This window comes from Vipera ursinii, assembly GCF_947247035.1.
Source record: "Vipera ursinii genome assembly, chromosome: 1".
NCBI lineage: Eukaryota > Metazoa > Chordata > Lepidosauria > Squamata > Viperidae > Vipera > Vipera ursinii.
The window spans coordinates 242,593,782-242,611,915 of record NC_139512.1 but is presented as its reverse complement, the minus strand read 5'-3'; the positions used below and the strand labels follow the sequence as shown (position 1 = coordinate 242,611,915).

The following is an 18,134-nucleotide window of genomic DNA, read 5'->3' as shown; positions in this document are numbered from 1 at the left end:
GACATTAACAGCTGAAAAACCTTGACCTCTGATCACTCAGCTTGAAGGCTAAAGATGCAGCATGGCCTTCTCCAATTTGAAGAGACACTTGTGCGGCAGGCTGAGGCAAAGAGGCAGTCCCAGAACCAGCAAAATCTGGGGGCTGGACAGGGGCAGATTGTATCTGCCCTCAGTGTGGAAGGGACTGCCACTCTCGAATTGGCCTTTTTAGCCACACCAGATGCTGCTTTAGGACCTCTTTCCAGAGCACGATACCATAGTCTCTCGAGACTGAAGGATGCCAGTGAGCACTCTAATGGCAGAAAGTGAAGAGGAACTAAAGAGCCTCTTGTTCCGGGTGAAGAAAGAGTGCAAAGGTTGGCTTGAAACTCAACATTAAGAAAACCAAGATCATGGCATCCGGCCCTCTCAATTCCTGGCAAATAGATGGGGAAGAAATGGAGGTAGTGACAGATTTTATTTTCCTGGGCTCTAAGATCACCGCAGATGGGGACTGTAGCCAGGAAATTAAAAGACCCTTGCTCCTGGGGAGGAAAGCTATGGCAAATCTAGACAGCATACTAAAAAGCAGAGACATCACCCTGCCAACAAAAGTTCGTACAGTCAAGGCCATTGTTTTCCCAGTTGCAATGTATGGCTGCGAAAATTGGACCATAAGAAAGGCTGAGCACCAAAGAACTGAGGCCTTTGAACTATGGTGCTGGAGAAGACTCCTGCGAGTCCCTTGGACTGCAAGGCGATCAAACCGGTCAGTCCTAGAGGAGATTAACCCTGACTGCTCTTTAGAAGGCCAGATCCTGAAGTTGAAACTCAAATACTTTGGCCACCTAATGAGAAGGAAGGACTCACTGGAGAAGAGCCTAATGCTGGGAAAGGTTGAGGGCAAGAGAAGAAGGGGACGACAGAGAATGAGTAGGCTGGATGGAGTCACTGAAGCCGTAGGCGTGAGCTTAAATGGACTCCAGAAGATGGTAGAGGACAGGAAGGCCTGGAGGAACGTTGTCCATTGGGTCGCAATGGATCGGACACGACTTCGCAACTAACAACAACCACTAGGAATCCCAAGATCCCTCTCACAGTTGCTACTGTTGAGCAAGGTACCACCTATACTATACCTGTGCATTTGATTTTTCCTGCCTAAATGTAGAACCTTACTTTTTTCACCATTGAATTTCATTTTGTTAGATAGTGCCCAGTGTTTGAGTCTGTCCAGATCCTCCTGTATCATAAGCCTATCTTCTGGAATGTTGGCTATTCCAGCCAGCTTGGTGTCGTCTGCAAATTTGATGAGTTCGCCATCTATCCCCTCATCCAAATAGTTGATGAAGATGTTGAAGAGCACTGGGCCCAGGACAGAGCCCTGGGGCACCCTACTACACACTTCCCTCCATGTAGATGCAGTTCCATTGAGGACCACACACTGAGTATGGCCTGTTAGCCAGCTATGAATCCATCTAGTGGTGATGCTGTTTAACCCACATTTTTCTATCTTATCAAGTAGTAGGTTGTGGTCTACTTATCAAATGCCTTACTGAAGCCCAAGTAAATTATATCTACAGCATTCCTCTGGTCCACTAATTTTGTCATCTGGTCAAAGAATGCAATAAGATTTGTCTGACATGATCTGTTTTTGACAAACCCATGTTTTTTTGATTACCTTCAATTCTATCAGTTCTGTAGGTTGCTTCAAATGGCCGAAAACAGGCAGGAAGTAATAAATTATCTTTTGAATTGATCAAAAGAAAAGGGTTTTTTTCTGGAACTCAAAATATGTGTTCTCAGAGCTGCTATAGCTCCCGGAGTCCTAACTCTCCTGTCTCTAATTCTGCACAAAATAAAAACAAAGGTATACTTAGAAAAATGAGGTAAGAATTTAAAGATCAAAAGCTTAAATGAATATAGCTGTAAATATAAGCAACCCTGGAGCAAGAATGAGACTTTGTTAATTAGGAATGTCATGACTTTTTTTTTGCAAGTGAGGCTATCTAGGCAGCCTGAGGCACTTTACTTGAAGATTTTCAAAGAAAAAAATGTGAGTTCAATATTATTTAGACAGTTTACACAGTTTCACATATGTTAAACATTGCTAATTTCCCCTTGTTGTGATTCTTAGCACTCACCAAAATATGCTGCAGAAGATAGGGTGTATATATATGTATTGGAACAATATTTGAGAGTGTTACAGGACAAAGTTTCATAAAACACTTCCACTGAAAGCTTCGGCAAATGAAAAAATCCAGCACTTAAAGAAAGGATGCCATACATTCTCATTATTAGCATTAGCATTAAATTCTCCCACATTATGTAAACATATCGGGCAGTGAGGGATCTCTGTATTTTCGGTTTGGGGCAAGTTCATCAGTGTCTTCCCATGTGTTGTTTAAAGTCTTTAAGTCATCTATGAATGTTCTTCACCATTTTCATTAACCTATATTTTTAAAAACATTTGGACTAACAGTCCCTTGTAGAATTCACAGCAGAAATTACTTCTCAATTTAGAGGTCTGGTTGGTTCTTCCCTACATTCCTATCAATGTTTCTTCAGAATTAACACTGAACTTGGCATATGCTGCACTAGACTTGGGCATCACGATTAAAATAAAAGTGTATTCATCCCACATTCTGCAATCATTTCTAAAGTAGCAATTTATGTAGTCATCTGGCCATCACTGAGACAATTGATCTCTTCCAAGGACAGGCTGTTGGAAGGACTGGGTGATGCTATAAATGAGCACCTTTGTGACTGTTGCATAACTCTTAAGAGATAAAGGCATAAGAAAGGATATTTTATAAAACAACCGTTCTGCTTCTTTTCCATTACAATGGCCAAGGAGAAAGTTTTTAGCTTCTGAAAAACAAGATTAGCTAAACGCTTCTAGTTAATCGCCTATGTAATTGTTGCAGTGTGAATCATTTCAATGTATAAAAGGTTACATGTTTTACAGTCTTTTACTGCCACCTTATGTGATTTCTTGCCACTGCACATCAGACCAGAGGTTACAATACTACCATTTCCCCACCCTAATGAATAGCTTCAGCATATAGATAGTTGCAGTGACAAAAAAGGATTTGTACATATCATGTAGAAGGTGGAGCTATCATACTGTAGTTACAGTAGTTTCTCAACCCTATGTTAAATGCCATTGTATCTCTTCCTCTCTTCTCCATATCTGTTAAAAATGCAGGAACATTGCCTGCTTTCATATAATATCCTAGGACATAGTCTTACAATAAAAATTAGTTTAAGCATCGTATCTAGCACCCCACATCTGAGCTGGCTAGCTGACTGGGACTAGGGATTGCTGAATTCTGAAGCAGAAGCAATGCAAACACCCAGATTATCTAGCTGTTAGATATGCTTGTCCTTTTAATATTGGATAGGGTTCTTTCTTACAGAATAAGAATCAGAGTTGATAAGGACTTGATGTTGATTTGTTGGGTGGCAATTGGGCAGAAAATAATATGGTGATGGTGAGAATCTGGTGGGAGATAAATGGCAAGTCACTAGCAGAAGATACGAACTTCTATGAATTTATGAACTTCTAAATTCCATTTAATTATTGGAATAAATAGTTTTGTATGCATCTCAGTATGTTCAAGTAATATCACTACTATATGAGCTTTATTGGCTCCCAGTAGGTTTCTGGATTCAAGATGCTGGTTGTTATTTTCAAAGCCATTTATGGCACAGGGATGGGTTATTTGTCAGATACCCTGTTATTTATGTCCATCCCAAAAAATCTAGGCACGCTCTGGATCCTTTCAATTAAATAGTGCAATCTGATGGGATCTAGAAAGCATGCCTTCTGTGTTGTTGCACTTAGGCTCTGGAACAACATACTGTAGCAGAATATTTGAAGGGCCCAACTTTGAACTATAATTCACTCATATTCTTTTAGAACACTATCACAAACTCAGCTAAAAAGCTATTTGGCATTTAGAATTCTCAACTGCTATCAAGATAAATTAATGTTAATTGCAGGAATGTAAGCCTAGCTGAGAAGGATTAACAATTACATTTTAGAGACTGATGCTGGCTCCTCCCTGATTCATAGTTGTATAAAAAAGAGGGAGGGGGAAACCCTGCAAGTTTTGCAAGGTTGTGATTATCTCAATTAATTCTAGTTTTCTTGTGGAATCTGATTTGGGCTGTGTCAAAGGGGTGATATTGTTTAATCCAGAGCATCCTTGACTACTGTAACGCTCTCTACATGGGGCTGCCCTTGAGAGCCACTCGGAAGCTTCAACTGGTGCAGAGTGCAGCTGCACGAACACTTTTGGGGGCCTCCCGATACTCCCATATCACACCTCTCCTCCGTGAGCTGCACTGGCTTCCGGTTGCCTTCCGAGTGAAATTCAAGGTGCTAACAATGACATACAAAGTCCTACATGGCATGGGTCCGGACTACCTACGGGAGCACCTTCTGCCAACGTCAACGCCCCTCTGTCCTGTGCGCTCCCACAGAGAGGGCCTCCTCAGGGTGCCACCGCTCAAAGAATGTCGGGTGGTGGCCCCCAGGGGGAGGGCATTCTCAGTGGGTGCGCCAACCCTCTGGAACTGCTTGCCTACCGAAATCCAGACGGCCCCCGACCTGCGCACCTTCCGGCGCGACTTAAAAACTTACCTGTTCCAGCAGGCCGGCCTGGCCTGATAGCTCTTGGGGTCTCAGTTGTTTTTTACTATTGTTTTTACTATTGTTCAACTGTATACCTACCTTACTCTGTACACCGCCCCGAGTCCCTCGGGAGAAGGGCGGTATATAAAAATAAATAAATAAATAAATAAATAAATAAATAAATAAATCTATTGTAAAGAAAGATTGACCTCTTCCTTTCCATCCCTCATTATAAATTCCAATACTCATATGAACTATCCCATTCAGTGTAGTTAACCCTATCAATCATGCTTCATTCAAATAAAAGGGTACTAAAGAGGACTTGTAACCCATCCCTCTTTAGGCTTCTTTCTCTTCAGCCTCTAATATCAGTGCTGTCAATATATTAATTAATGCTTAAATTGGTCCCTGAGATTTATATAAACCTTACTGAGAAGCCCACTGGAGTAAGGTTTATATAAATTGGAGCAAGGTCCAATTTAAGATGTTAAAAACACTAATATACATTGGAGTAAGATTTATATAATTTGGAGTCTGGCCCAATTTAAGATATTAAAAACATAGCCTATTCTCCAAGCACTGGGCCATGAAATTAAATCTGTTTTTAGTGGGTTATTGATGTGGATATTCTGGGAGTTGAAGTCAACGCATCTTCAGGTTGCCAAGGCTGAGAAACACCGCCTTAGACCATTATTTCAGGCCTTCCTTAACTGTAAAGCCTTGGTGACAGTGACTTTATCCTCACTTTAGACTACTGTAATGTGTGTTAAGTGGGGTTGCCTTTAATGGATAATTTGGCACTTTCAATTGGCATAAAAAGCAGTAGCCAAATTTCTGATAGGGGAGAGACACTACTACTATAATAACTGCTACTTTGGCTGCTTTATTAGTTATCAATAGGTTTCTATTTGTAGTAGGTTTAACCTAAAAAGCCCTACACAGTTCAGTTTCCACTTAACTTGGTATCTGCTTCAGATGCATTCTGCCCATCCTATAGCATCACCTATAAAACTTCTGTTTCTAATGCCTCAAGAGATGAGGATGTAAACTGAAATGCCGTTTTCTCATGGAAGACCTACCAGTTTGATACATCTTGTCACCAGGGATGCATTTGACCCTTTGCTTTTTGTTTTTTCTTCAAGGCAAGAAAGACAATTTTGTTTTGAAATTTACTGGTGATGGTGGACTATATTTAGTTGGAATTTCATTTTATGGGCTGGAGATAGTGGGTGGTTTGAGGTATGCTATTTTATTGGACTTCTTAGCAGGTTATTTTTTTTTTTAATGCTTGTAAACAGTCCAGAATCTTGGGGCAGGGAGGTGTAATGCTAAATAAATAATAAATTTGCTCTTCTTGCTCTCCACATACGGATGAATTGCTGTTTATTTCAGTAGCCTTTATCATTGAAGAGTTCCCATTTTATGCTGCTAGAATGAAATAAATCGCAGGAGGGAGGGAACCCTTGCAAGGACCCGAGGTGCCTGGCTGCCTCTAAAGATGCCAGAACTCGACTTAGCCTGATAGGTTTCCCAGCTGCGTGAGACCCTCCGGTGGTTTTGAAGCCCCCAGCCCCTTCGGAAATCCAATCCCCTCCCGTCCCCACCACCAGTTCCCGGGACGACTCCCGCGGTGTCTAGCGAGGCCGCGACCTGTAGGAGGAGACTGTGCGCGGCCCTTTTCTCTCTCCACCTCCGCCATTGTTCCCGCCCCCCTCGCCGAGTGTTTCAGGCCTCTCTGTTCGCTGTGGCCGCCGCGGCGCCGCTCGCCGTCTCCATCCCGCCTTTTTCTGCCGCAACCGCCGCCGCCTCCTCTTCCTCCTCCATCTCGAGCTCGTCTTGCTCGTCTCGCCGCTGGTCTGTTCCCGAGGGGAAATCCCAGGCCGCCGACCGCCATGTCCCGCTATACGCGGCCTCCCAACACCTCGCTCTTCGTCAGGAACGTGGCGGACGCCACTAGGTGAGAGATTGGAGGGAGGCGGCCTGTAGCTATTAGGGAGCGGCTGCGGGAGCGCGGCGGGCCTTTCGGAAGAGCGGTGCAAGTCGCTTCCCTTTTGGGAGCAGGGCCCCAAAATAAAACCTCCTCGAAAATGGTGAGGCTTTCTCCCCCACCCCTAACCCGGGCCGCTCGCGGCCCGGGTTAGGGGTGGGGGAAAAAGCATCACCATTTTCGAGGAGGTTTTATTTGTTTTAATACCACCCCCCCCGACGTCTGTGCATTTAGTACCTGCACCAAATATTAACCTACTGGGCGAAGATTTGCTTCTCAAGGCCTCTGGGGCCTATCCCAGGGAGAACGTTGTTCATTTCCTTGCTAATTTTTTTCAAAATGTTCTTGCGTGTTAAAAAGTCCTAGAATGCACTATTTGAAAAGTGCGACTTTAGGGGGAGGAAAAAATGAAGCCTCTCCAGAGGATTAAGAAGTAAGAGCAGGATTCTCCCCCCCCCCCCCAAACACACAATTTCAAGTCTTCCCCCATGCCTTTGCTCTGAGGGGGCAACAAATGGAATTAATTCCTATGAGGAAGACTAACTTGCTTTTGTATCACCATAGCAGTATGGTTCTCTGGGGGAATCTTAGCTGCATGCCCCAACACGTTGGTCCCAAGATTTGGGGAGACTTTCGTAGATTTTTATGTCTTCCCAATGTGCTTTCAGTGAAATGTAAACAGGCCAAGTATATAATTCTGTGGATTCAATCTCACCTTCCCTTTCTTTTGATAGTTATTACCCCCAGGCCTGAGGTTTAATTGAAACTCAGATAACTTAATGATGCAAATGGGAATTAGGCTTCTGTAATTTTTTAAAATACAAGGTAAGTTCTATCAATTTTGAGATGTGAAGATAATAATTTGGAAGTGCTGAAATTCTTCCTGTGTCTTGAAAATAACTAGCACTTATCATGTTAAATGATAAGATTTTTGCCCTCATCTTAACTTCTAGTAGATATAAAATGTTTTCTGTGTTTCATCAGAATCATATAGATTAATTTTCAATTTCAGTTCCCTGGTTAAATTAACATTATCAGTTACCGTTTTTAATATACATGCTAAAGATGTCCTCAAATTGAATTTGGCTCCACGCCAAATTTTTTTGACAGTATTAACATTATTTGTTATTGCCTTCTCTCTCTCTCTCTCTCTCTCTCTCTCTCTCTCTCTCTCTCTCTCTCTCTCTCTCTCTCTCTCTGTGTGTGTGTGAGAGAGAGAGAGAGAGAGAGAGAGAGAGAGAGAGAGATTTATTCCCCATTCTAGTCTTCAGCCCTGAGATTACCAAGTTGTCCTTCACCCAAATATAATCAGGGCTGAGACTGTTTACCTCCTTAGATTTATCATTTTGAAAATGAATATAGTAAATCTATTTAAACATTTTTTTCACGTAGGAGATCATTATCTAAAAGTTTTTATAGTTATCCTATCTTTAAAGGATGCAAACGTTTTCCTGGGCTTATTGGTAGATGTGTAAACTCAGGATAATAAGTGTTTTAAATTAGGAGATGATATTATTATTACTTAGCGTATGATAACATGAGAGCAGTAAACATACACAATCCATGTAATTATATATAAAACTTCAATGCAGTATGGCAGTAGCCTTATAATTGGATGTCCAGTTCAGCTACCCATGCGATCACCTCTGGCGTTTCTTGGTGCAGATCTTCTAGGGAATCAGAGAATGCATATCTTGGGCAATCTTGCACAATATGTTTAATACTTTTGAGAGATGGTAACAGGGCAGCCTATCCTGCTGCTTCTGAAAGCCTCTTGAATTCATATAATATTTTCCTGAGCGCGCACTGCTACTGTGGCTGTTTTTAGGAACTATCAAGAAATAAAGAGTGTACTCACTTCTGATTTGAAGCACCTTTGTTCATATCTAAATACTGCACACATCTGAGTACAAATATAAAACAATATTTTGTGAATGGAACTAGAATGTGTTTGTGTAGTTCTTTATCCACCTTTGAACTACTATCCTTTTATCTTTGCGTTAACAGAAAACTACATCCCTATGAAATCTGCTGTTACAATTGCTAAATCATATCCTGTCTTTATAACCTCTGTTTCAACTCCTGAATTGATCTCAACACCTGAACTCCTGTAACTCCCTGAATTACCTTTAATGTAATAGTTAGGTAATGAGTGATAAAACTGGCCATGATGGTATTAGAGCAGGAGGAAAAAACATTCCTTCAGCATCACAGCCAAGAGTAACTTAGGTTTATCTCACTCATGGATGAGGGCAACATCTGGAGATCTGATAGAAGAAGGATGCTTCCACACCAGGTTTGTGTTAGAGTTTAGGTACTATAGGGAAAGGGTCTTGGTCATTTATTTGGGAGTAGGAAACTTCTCTGACAATTTCATTGAATTTGTTTTCATTGTAATGGATCCGTAAATTATAGGTTGCCTGCGTACAAACAAATGATGCTGTGGAAACTCCCACTGATGGAAAAACCAAGGATGTTGTTAGATCAACAACCTTACCTGTTGTTGATCTAGCAGGTTTCTTTCTGCAGCAAGATTTTTGTAGGAAAAAGATGGAATGAAAAACCACAAGGACAGTGAATATGATCACTTTCATTACTATGTTATATCCCCTTTCTACCAGAATATTAGAGGAGAGACACTCTCAAAGGAATTTAGGATGCAAGGCCTCATATTCTGCCTGTGTAGGGAAGGGTCTTTCTGTGATTTCTCTTTCAAAAAAAAATGATCAAATTCCTCCTTTTTTAATGGGAAATTTCACAATTAAACTATTTATTTAAAGATGCAATAAGCAGTTAATGAGTTTCTTCTTTGTTCACCAAAAATTTGGGGAGAATTCAATTTGGCTCATAGCTATGCAGTGGGGAAAGTACTTTTATTATTTAAATTATGATACAATTGCAGTGTAGATTGGCCCTTTTGCCAAAGCAACATACATAATCAAGAAATGCTCTATTGAAACAAACAGATTAATTTTGGACAAGGCAAACTAATTAGGTTCGTGGCTGTTTAAACATTTAAAATTTGCTTGCTAAGATTCTAATATGGATCTGTACCACCATTCTTTTCACACACACACACACACACCCATGTAGCTGCTAATTATGTTTTTGAAATATGTACTTTGATGCTCAGATACTCCATCTTTATTTATTGGTTGTTATACTTAAACAAGAAGCAATGAATCAAATACACAACTGTTTATGCACTAACTGAGCATACATATAGCAGAATGAGACTCATGTAAATTCAGATCAGTTTGTTTAAATCCAGGCTTGTAGGGATTTCCTTCAGTTTGGAGAGATAGCATTTTTATTTTATTTTTAAATGCAAAGGCTTTGTTCTTACCAGAGTGGAATTTCTTTTAATTTTTGATAAAGAAGTGAGACAATTCCCTTGTTTATAATAGGATTTTTGTTTATTTGCAGCTGATTCATTCTCTGACAAGTGTCCAAATAATTTTTTTAGCTAATGATTCAATGATTATTCTGTCCAGCCTATCAGACATTTGTATAAATACCTAGTTATTTAGTTGTATAATCAGAAATCATAGAAACAAAATTTAACCAAGTTACAGCAGTTACCCCATGATTCCATTTTCATAACATAGATTTTGTGGATATTGAATTAATCATTTTCTGAGCTCCTACCACATGTTTATTGGACTTAATCAAATAGGTTAGACCAGGGATTTTCCAACTTGGCCCTTTTATGACTTGTAGACTTCAACTCCCAGAATTCCTCAGCCAGGCACGCTGGCTGAAGAATTCTGGGAGTTGAAGTCCACAAGTCATAAAAGGGCCAAGTTTGAAGACCCCTGGGTTAGACCAACTCTGACCCCACCCGTACCAAAAGAACAAAGTTCACACATAGTGCAATTTTTTTATATGTGTTACATCCAGCCTTTTCTCCACAATCTCAAAGTAGCCCATGCATGTATGCATGCATGCATACATACATACATACATAATTCTCTGTTTCAATTTTTGGATGTGCGTTAGATTCAGCTGAATAACTAGAATCTGAGTTTAGATTCAAAGCTGAAGGTGGAAGTTTAACCTGGTTTTTCCTAGTGTTAATCTAACATCTTAATATTTGTCCTGTACTGCAGCTATTATGTTTATAAGTAACCTAGTTAAGGTTAGTATTTTACAATATATAGTATAATGTATTGTCGAAATGCAGTTCTTAATTACTAATTAGTATAGGTCAGGAGTGTTAAACTGCTGGCCCGTGGGCCGGACGCATCATGCAGAAGTTGTGTCCACCTCATTGCCGGCAATGGCAAAACTCTCCCGATACATTGCACGATATCACGTGACGTTGCGAATTTGACATGTCTGGTATACGTCCCTCAGTAGATGTAATGTTTCTCTGATCCCCATTGATTCAATTCACTGTAGTGCATGATCATTTTTATGAGTTCTTGTGACCCTTTTCAAAATCATCACTACACCACATTTTTTTACTGCGTACAGAAATTTTCATTTTCTCTTTCCTGAATCAGTTTAATTGTAGACTGCATTTTCAGCTACCACTATATTTATGAGAGAGAAAGGTCTGCCTTTACTTTCGCATAGTGTTCTCACTTTCATAAGTCCTGACCAGGCTAAATTGTACTCTCCTTGGATTTGAAAAGAGGACAATGTATAACAGCAGTTTCCGGAAGGGAGAAAAACTTTGAGATGTTCTTGTTTGAGGCCTTTTTGTCATGCGTTTAGCTGCCTAAATTGTATCACTGTTCAAATAAAGAACACAAATAAAAATTGTTCATTATTAGAAAAATAAAGGTAAAGGGAAGTTTTAAAGGTTCCTGTCTGTTTTTGCTTAATATAATAGTCATATATTTGAAAGTACTCAATATTTGCCAGTTTTGATTTCCCCAAATAGGCATAGTGGTTAAAGTTTGAATTAATACCACAAAAAAAGTCTTAGGATTATAGAAAATATTTCTTTAATATTTTTAAATATAGAAACATTTCCTGGGTACCAGGTGCCATTATATAGACACACTCATGTTTTTTTTGCCTTATTTCTAAAACACTTCAGGCCTGAGGATTTGCGCCGTGAATTTGGTCGATATGGCCCTGTAGTAGACGTATACATTCCGCTTGACTTCTACACAAGACGCCCGCGAGGATTTGCTTATATACAATATCCTTTATTTCATTGTATTGTTATTGCGGTGCATTGTTGTTATTGCATCCTAACTTAATGTATTTATTTCTTTGTCTCAGAAAATGTAAAGCAGTCCACAGTGGCTGGCAAGCACCCCAAAGTTTGAATGAACCCGGTTAGATAGAGTCCAAGCAGGCAAGCCAAAAGACACCTTAAAGTTCAAGCTTCAAGGAATAAAGAGGGAGGGTGGAAAAAGATAAAAAGAAAACTGGAAGAGGGGAAGTCCTTTTTCAAGGAAAAAGACAAAGCCACAACACCAAGTTAAGGCTTCGGCTTTCCGACATTTGCACGAGTTCCAAAGTCAAAGCCAAGTCTGATTTGGTTGGTCCTACGGCCCTTGTCAAGTCCATCTAGCAAGCCCAAAAGAGTAACGGTCAAGATCAAGTGACATGGAGGTAACTGCCAAAGTTTCCTTTTGTATCTTATCGCTCAAAACTCTTAAATTTCAAGTCAAGAATTTGTTTGTTTATAACTGTTCTAGTTTTAAATACTGTTTTCTTAATACAGAATAATTGTATACAAATATTTGTTGGTTTTTCTATTAATTTATTCCCTAACAAAATAGATATAAATGCAATAGTGCTTGTTTTGATTATCTAGCAGTTTTTATATCATCAAATTTTATTTGTTGTAAAAGAATTTAAAAAAACAGCAAAACGAAAAGGAAGTCAGATGATTATGAAAGCAAATGGCAGATTAATATTGAACTATATTTTCAAATTCTAAACTGTGGTTATCCATTAGATGCTAATGAAGGTCCTTATTGTAAGGTGCGTATTCTAACTATATGCGCACCTATTCAGAGATGCACTACAAATATTAGGGCTTCAATTATTCAGAGAATTCCTTGCTGTCAGGACTTTTGGCATTCATATAAAAGAAGAAGCAGATTTGTTACAGATATGCCATTGAAATGAAGTGAAGTTAGCCTGTACAGGAATTTTGTATTCGTTTCAGTGCTCAAAGATTTTTGGATTTAAAATGTATTCAGTCTTTGTTTTGTGTGTGACATTGAGATGCTTCATATTTTGCAACACACCAGCTATATTTGTCTTCCATTGCTGCTTTTAACTAGTTTCAGATGTTGATTTATTGCATTTGTTTACTTTTGGCCAATGTTATGTAAATCCAGCCACTATGATTCACTCAGCAAGCCATCATTAAAATAATTAAGTCTGTGATGTCTGAATATAGACAAAGTGTGAAGGGAGATTTACATTTCCAAACACAGCTGGCCAGGATTTTGAAGTCCCACACAAAATACCCACCAACCTTGTAATAGATAATGCTAGCAAATAAAATCTACGTACTAACTTTTGCATGCCTGTGCAAAATTAGAATGATTACATGGTAAGGTAATGATATCTTCTATCTATCCTGGGACCCTGCTAGATGCTTGACCTTGATAGAATGCAAAGCCAGTAGTGTTTTGAAACATTTAGTGAACCCCTGGAAGTGAATTGTGGCCATTGGTCCTTTTACCTGAATGGGGACGTGGTCTTCCCTTCACACTTTGCATATTTCTTAGCATATGCCTTGATGAAATGTTGGTATAATTAAGAGACTACATAGGATATACAACAGTTAAGTTTTATGTAGAATATAAAAATAAGATGATTTATTTTAGAAATATTTGAGTGCACGGTCTATGATGTATGATACAATGTTTTGCTTTGTGCATGTTTAAAGTGTCCTTAACAGACAGTCATGTTTGAAGATGTTCGTGATGCAGAAGATGCTCTTTATAACCTCAATAGAAAGTGGGTATGTGGCCGACAAATTGAAATACAGTTTGCACAAGGGGATCGCAAAAGTAAGTGAAAATAAACACATCACTTACTTATTCTGCAAATATTTATTTAAGAAAGTAGATTTTCATATTGTTTAGAATGATACAAGCACAAAAATCATGATGCTCACAATGTAGAGGGACAGTTTATTAAAATGTAAAAGTAATAGCATGCTAACAATGTAAGATGATTCTGTTTCCTTGCATTTGCCCAGTTTTTGTTTTAATTTTCAGCCCCAGGTCAGATGAAGTCAAAAGAACGTCGCCAGTGTTCTCCAGTGGATTATAGAAGATCAAGAAGCCGTAGCCGAAGGAGGACACGTAGCCGAAGTTCATCATGGGGCTGGAGTAGAAGACACTCTGACAGCTTTAAAGAGTAAGATAATTTAAATATCAACCAGTTTAAAAAAATGCAACTTTATAAATTAGGGAGTTTATTATGATTCGGTTGCATAAACTGCTTCAAGAGAATATAATGACAAGGATGATAACCAATGAGGGAAAGGAAGTGCTGTTCAAAATCATTTTGGAGTAGAATGGCATAGAAATACCATAAATAATGAATAATGACATCTCTTATATGTATAGGTTCAGTAAATCTGGCTCCGTAAAAAATAATTTGAACATTTGGGACTAGAGATTAGAGTTAATCTACAATGTAGACCTGTCTACAAATTTTTATGTTTTATAACTTTGAAGCACTTATCTTTGCTTTGCATGCTGTCTCTTAGCAGTTATATTCTTGTTGCAGTTGCAAGGTACAAAATGTACACCCAAGATCTACAAAATACAATTCGGAATGATTTCAGCAGAAGGCTAAACAGTTTAGGCATGTTATCTAAGGAAGGTCCATCCACATTCACTTTCTGGGATTATTTTAAATTGTTTGGATCAAATAAAGATCTAATACTGTGGATGATTTGCAGGTCAAGACGTAGACGACATTCTTATAGTCAATCTAAGTCTCGCTCAAAATCTCTTCCAAGGCATTCCAGCTCACCAAGACGATCTATCTCACCTCAAAGAAATTCTACCTCTAGAGGAAGATCACGGTCAAAATCAATGCAGAGGTGTTCAAAATATGCTGAGAAATCGCCATCCAGCTCCCACCGAAGACGTTCTACTTCAAGGACAAAGTCGCGGTCACATCCAAAGCGCTCAGCCTCGGTTACCAGATCATTATCTAAATCTCCGCGGAAACATGCCAACTCCAGTTCTCGCTCTAGAAGTTTCTATCAGAGAAATAGTAACCAGTCGGTATCTGAAGAAGATTAATCTGTTTTTCTAACATTTTTTTATGAGCACAACTAAGAACAACATTTCTCCAAAATGTAACTGAAATGTAAGATAATTGATTAATGAGAGATCTTGCTATGTTCCTTTGGTCCATATTTTAATAAGCAGAACTCTTTAAAATTTGCTAACATTAAAGAAAAACATTTATTTAGCCTAGATTAGTTTCTCTTAACTTAAGAGTCCAATACAGTTTGAACCTAAGCTCACTCTATTGGTGTAAGTTAGCATTATGCTCTACTCTTACATCATTTTCCTTTTTGGACATAATTGTCTTTGGACCTTTCTTCCAAATCCTTGGAACAGCAAGAAATTTATGCTACTGTAACTTTGTACTGGCTTAAGGGTGCACACAGGTCTGTCCGGTGCTTTGTAGTGGAGTTGGAAGGGAAGGCCTTTCTCTACCCATTTCTACTTACTTCAGTAGGTATTGCAGTACAGTTATGTCAGTCTGCCAGAAATATGGATATGCTAATGGATCAGATTTTCCTTTCCACCTATGCAACGCATTCCCCCCTCCCCCCGAGATTTCCAAGCAAGATTTAAATGTAGGAGGAGATGAGCATGTGGAAGTGAGTAAAAATCAAAGTAAAATTGCATGCAATTCAATGCTTGAATGGCAGATCTGCCCTTGGAATAGGATTAAATGTTCCAATAATTTGTTTTTTTATATTGTTTATGGCAATGATTTCACTGCTGTTGCCCTTATTTAATTGGTCCTGTTTGGTGCCTTCTTGGTGATACCTAAATTTTATTTGAGGACAACCATTCATGTATATTCTTCAGACAAGTATGTTTTAAGAAACAATAATTGATAGGAAGGCACTGCAACTGAAGTGGTTGTAAAGCGCCTTTAAATTAAACCTTGTCTATGTTTCAAATTAGAGAAGCATGTTAACAGTGTAAAGGGAGATACTTGTATAACATGAAGATACATGTATCACATAAGGTAGAAGTCTAGCATTTGTCTTAATTTCATAGTTAAAACTATGATTAGATCTTGCAATATCACTTCAGACCTTCATTTGAAAAGAATAATACAATTAAAATGCAATTCTCTGGACTAAAAATATGAATTTAGATGAATGCGTTGTAACATTGCATTGCATTAGATCTCACTTTGGTGGTCAAATGGAGGTGAATTTCAGGAAATCATTATTTTTCCTTAAATGATAAAATATGGTTGAACATTGGATTTCTAGATTGAATGTGGCATGTGAAAAGGTGTACGAGAACTCTAGTGCAAATGAAGTGCTAGAATGACTTGTAGTGCTTGATATGTTCTACTTTGAAACTTTCCCCATTTGATTAATAATAAAATAATTTGCCTGCAAATAGAAAAAGAGCTTGGCAGTGAAATGCCAAGTCTAGATTTTTTATTCCTGGATAGGCTGTCTCTTCTGTAAAGAGCTTAAAACAAAATATAAATTTCATAATGTAATTTCCATCTGCAGACTGAACTGGTACAGTTCATTTTTTCCATTACATACTGCTATTTAGTGGAAACAGCTTTTGCTCTCGTTCAGCAGTCTTTTGCTCTGCAACATGAATAATGATCACATAATGATTAATTTGAAATTAATGCTTACGGAAAACAGATTAGTTAAGCAGATTTTTTTAAAAGGAGATAATTAGAAATATAATTTGGGGTTATTGTAATATAAGTTGTTAAGCACATGATTTTCATGTGCGGTTAAATGTTTTTGTGAAACTCTTACATTTGTTGTGTAAAATCTATCACATCTATATTTTCAAAATATCATTGTAGTAGGTGATCAGTATAGATGACACCAACAAGCATTTTAAATTCTAAGCCTGTACTATGATTTAACAGTTAAGCGACTCAGTATAAAGTCATTATTAGCGTGTTTAACTCAAGTAAGAGAGGGTATTCTAAAAAATTTTGTATTTTACAATATACGATACTGTGCATTGTGTAGTAATGTTTGGAAGCTTATTTGTTTTTTTAAATGTATAGTAACTGATGTCTGTTACATGGTACAAGCACTGCATTGTATTAAAATAATTGTAGTGGCAGTAAAACTACATTTCATGAGCAAGTGTTGGGAGTATCATTGTTATTTCATAACTTAAGGTATTTCAATAAAATATATGCAGTTTTCTTCTTCGCTTTTTAAAAAATGTGTTTGCTTTCAGAACCTTGTAAATTGCTTGCAGTAGAATCAGACTGACTTTTCTTTTGCATTACAGGAACCACAACCAACATAATTCTTATGGTCTCAGGTTGCTTGAAAGGACCGGTGCCATATAAGGGAAATTCTGCAATGCTCTTCCTATTGTGAGTGTTAGATTTTGAAGATTAATGCTGTCATGAAGGGCAGTTACACTAGACTGCAGGGGTAGGCAACCTTGGCTCCTTTCTGAGTCGTGGACTTCAACTCCCAGAATTCCTGAGCCAGAATTCTGGGAGCTGAAGTCCACAACTCATAAAAGAGCCAAGGTTGCCTACCCCTGCACTAGAGACATTCCCCCAAGCTTTCTTGCATTGTCAGGAACGTTACAACCATTTTCTTTCCACATCTGCCTCCAAGATGATGCATGGATGGAATGGAAACAACTGTTATTTCAGAACTGAGCAGTTTGGTACAGCAGACATGCACTTGGAATTAGCAGAGTTCAAAATCCTTACGTATGAACGCATCTTCTGATTATCCCAGAGTTTATTTCAGCAGCATAATTTGGATTGGGAGTTATTCTGTTGCTGCTTATTAAACAGGTGTAACAGTAAAAATATGATCATCTAATTGGCAAACCAGACGTCTGATAACTTGCTTTATTATTGGTTAACTTTGGTCATTTTTTTTTTATTGAAAAGTTTTATAAAATACAATTTTCCTTTAAAAAAAACCCCCTTCCCCCTCCCTCCTCCCCTCCCTACCTCCCCCCTATCTCCCCCCCTCCCCCTCCCCCTCCTCCCTCCCCTACCCCCCCCCTCCACTTCCCCTCCTCCCCCCTCCCCCCCCCCCCGACTTCCCAGAGCAAAATACAAGGTATATATCTAAAAGGCAATCATAAACAATCATATACTAACAATTATAAACTCTAAAATCCATCACTCTCTAGCTTGTATATAGTAAACCAATCCTTAATAATACTAAATATATATAAAAAACTAAAATAAAAGAAAACTAGCATCATTCCCATCTATGTTCTTCCACAATTCACTATTACCTTAACATATTCTCATTTGCACATTAATAAATAGTTCTTACACAAATTAACCCACATTAACCCACAAAACTTTCTTCCTCTT

The 18,134-nt window shown here is 38.5% G+C and overlaps 1 protein-coding gene across 2 annotated transcripts; it reads left to right on the top strand.

Annotated features, from left to right (window-relative positions):
- The first annotated feature begins 6,335 nt into the window (after positions 1-6,335).
- On the top strand, positions 6,336-17,613 carry SRSF12 (serine and arginine rich splicing factor 12). 2 transcript variants are annotated; one of them, XR_014493785.1, is made up of 6 exons: positions 6,336-6,572; positions 11,650-11,754; positions 13,488-13,591; positions 13,802-13,943; positions 14,554-14,909; positions 17,072-17,613. XR_014493785.1 is itself a non-coding variant. In XM_083373713.1 (5 exons), exons 1-5 carry the CDS (start codon positions 6,508-6,510, stop codon positions 14,840-14,842), a joined length of 705 nt encoding a protein of 234 aa, XP_083229839.1. In that variant the 5' UTR covers positions 6,336-6,507; the 3' UTR covers positions 14,843-16,920. The 2 variants fall into 2 exon arrangements, 1 of the variants encoding a protein (XP_083229839.1); XM_083373713.1 differs by lacking the exon at positions 17,072-17,613 and having other exon boundaries at positions 14,554-16,920.
- Positions 17,614-18,134: the final 521 nt, after the last annotated feature.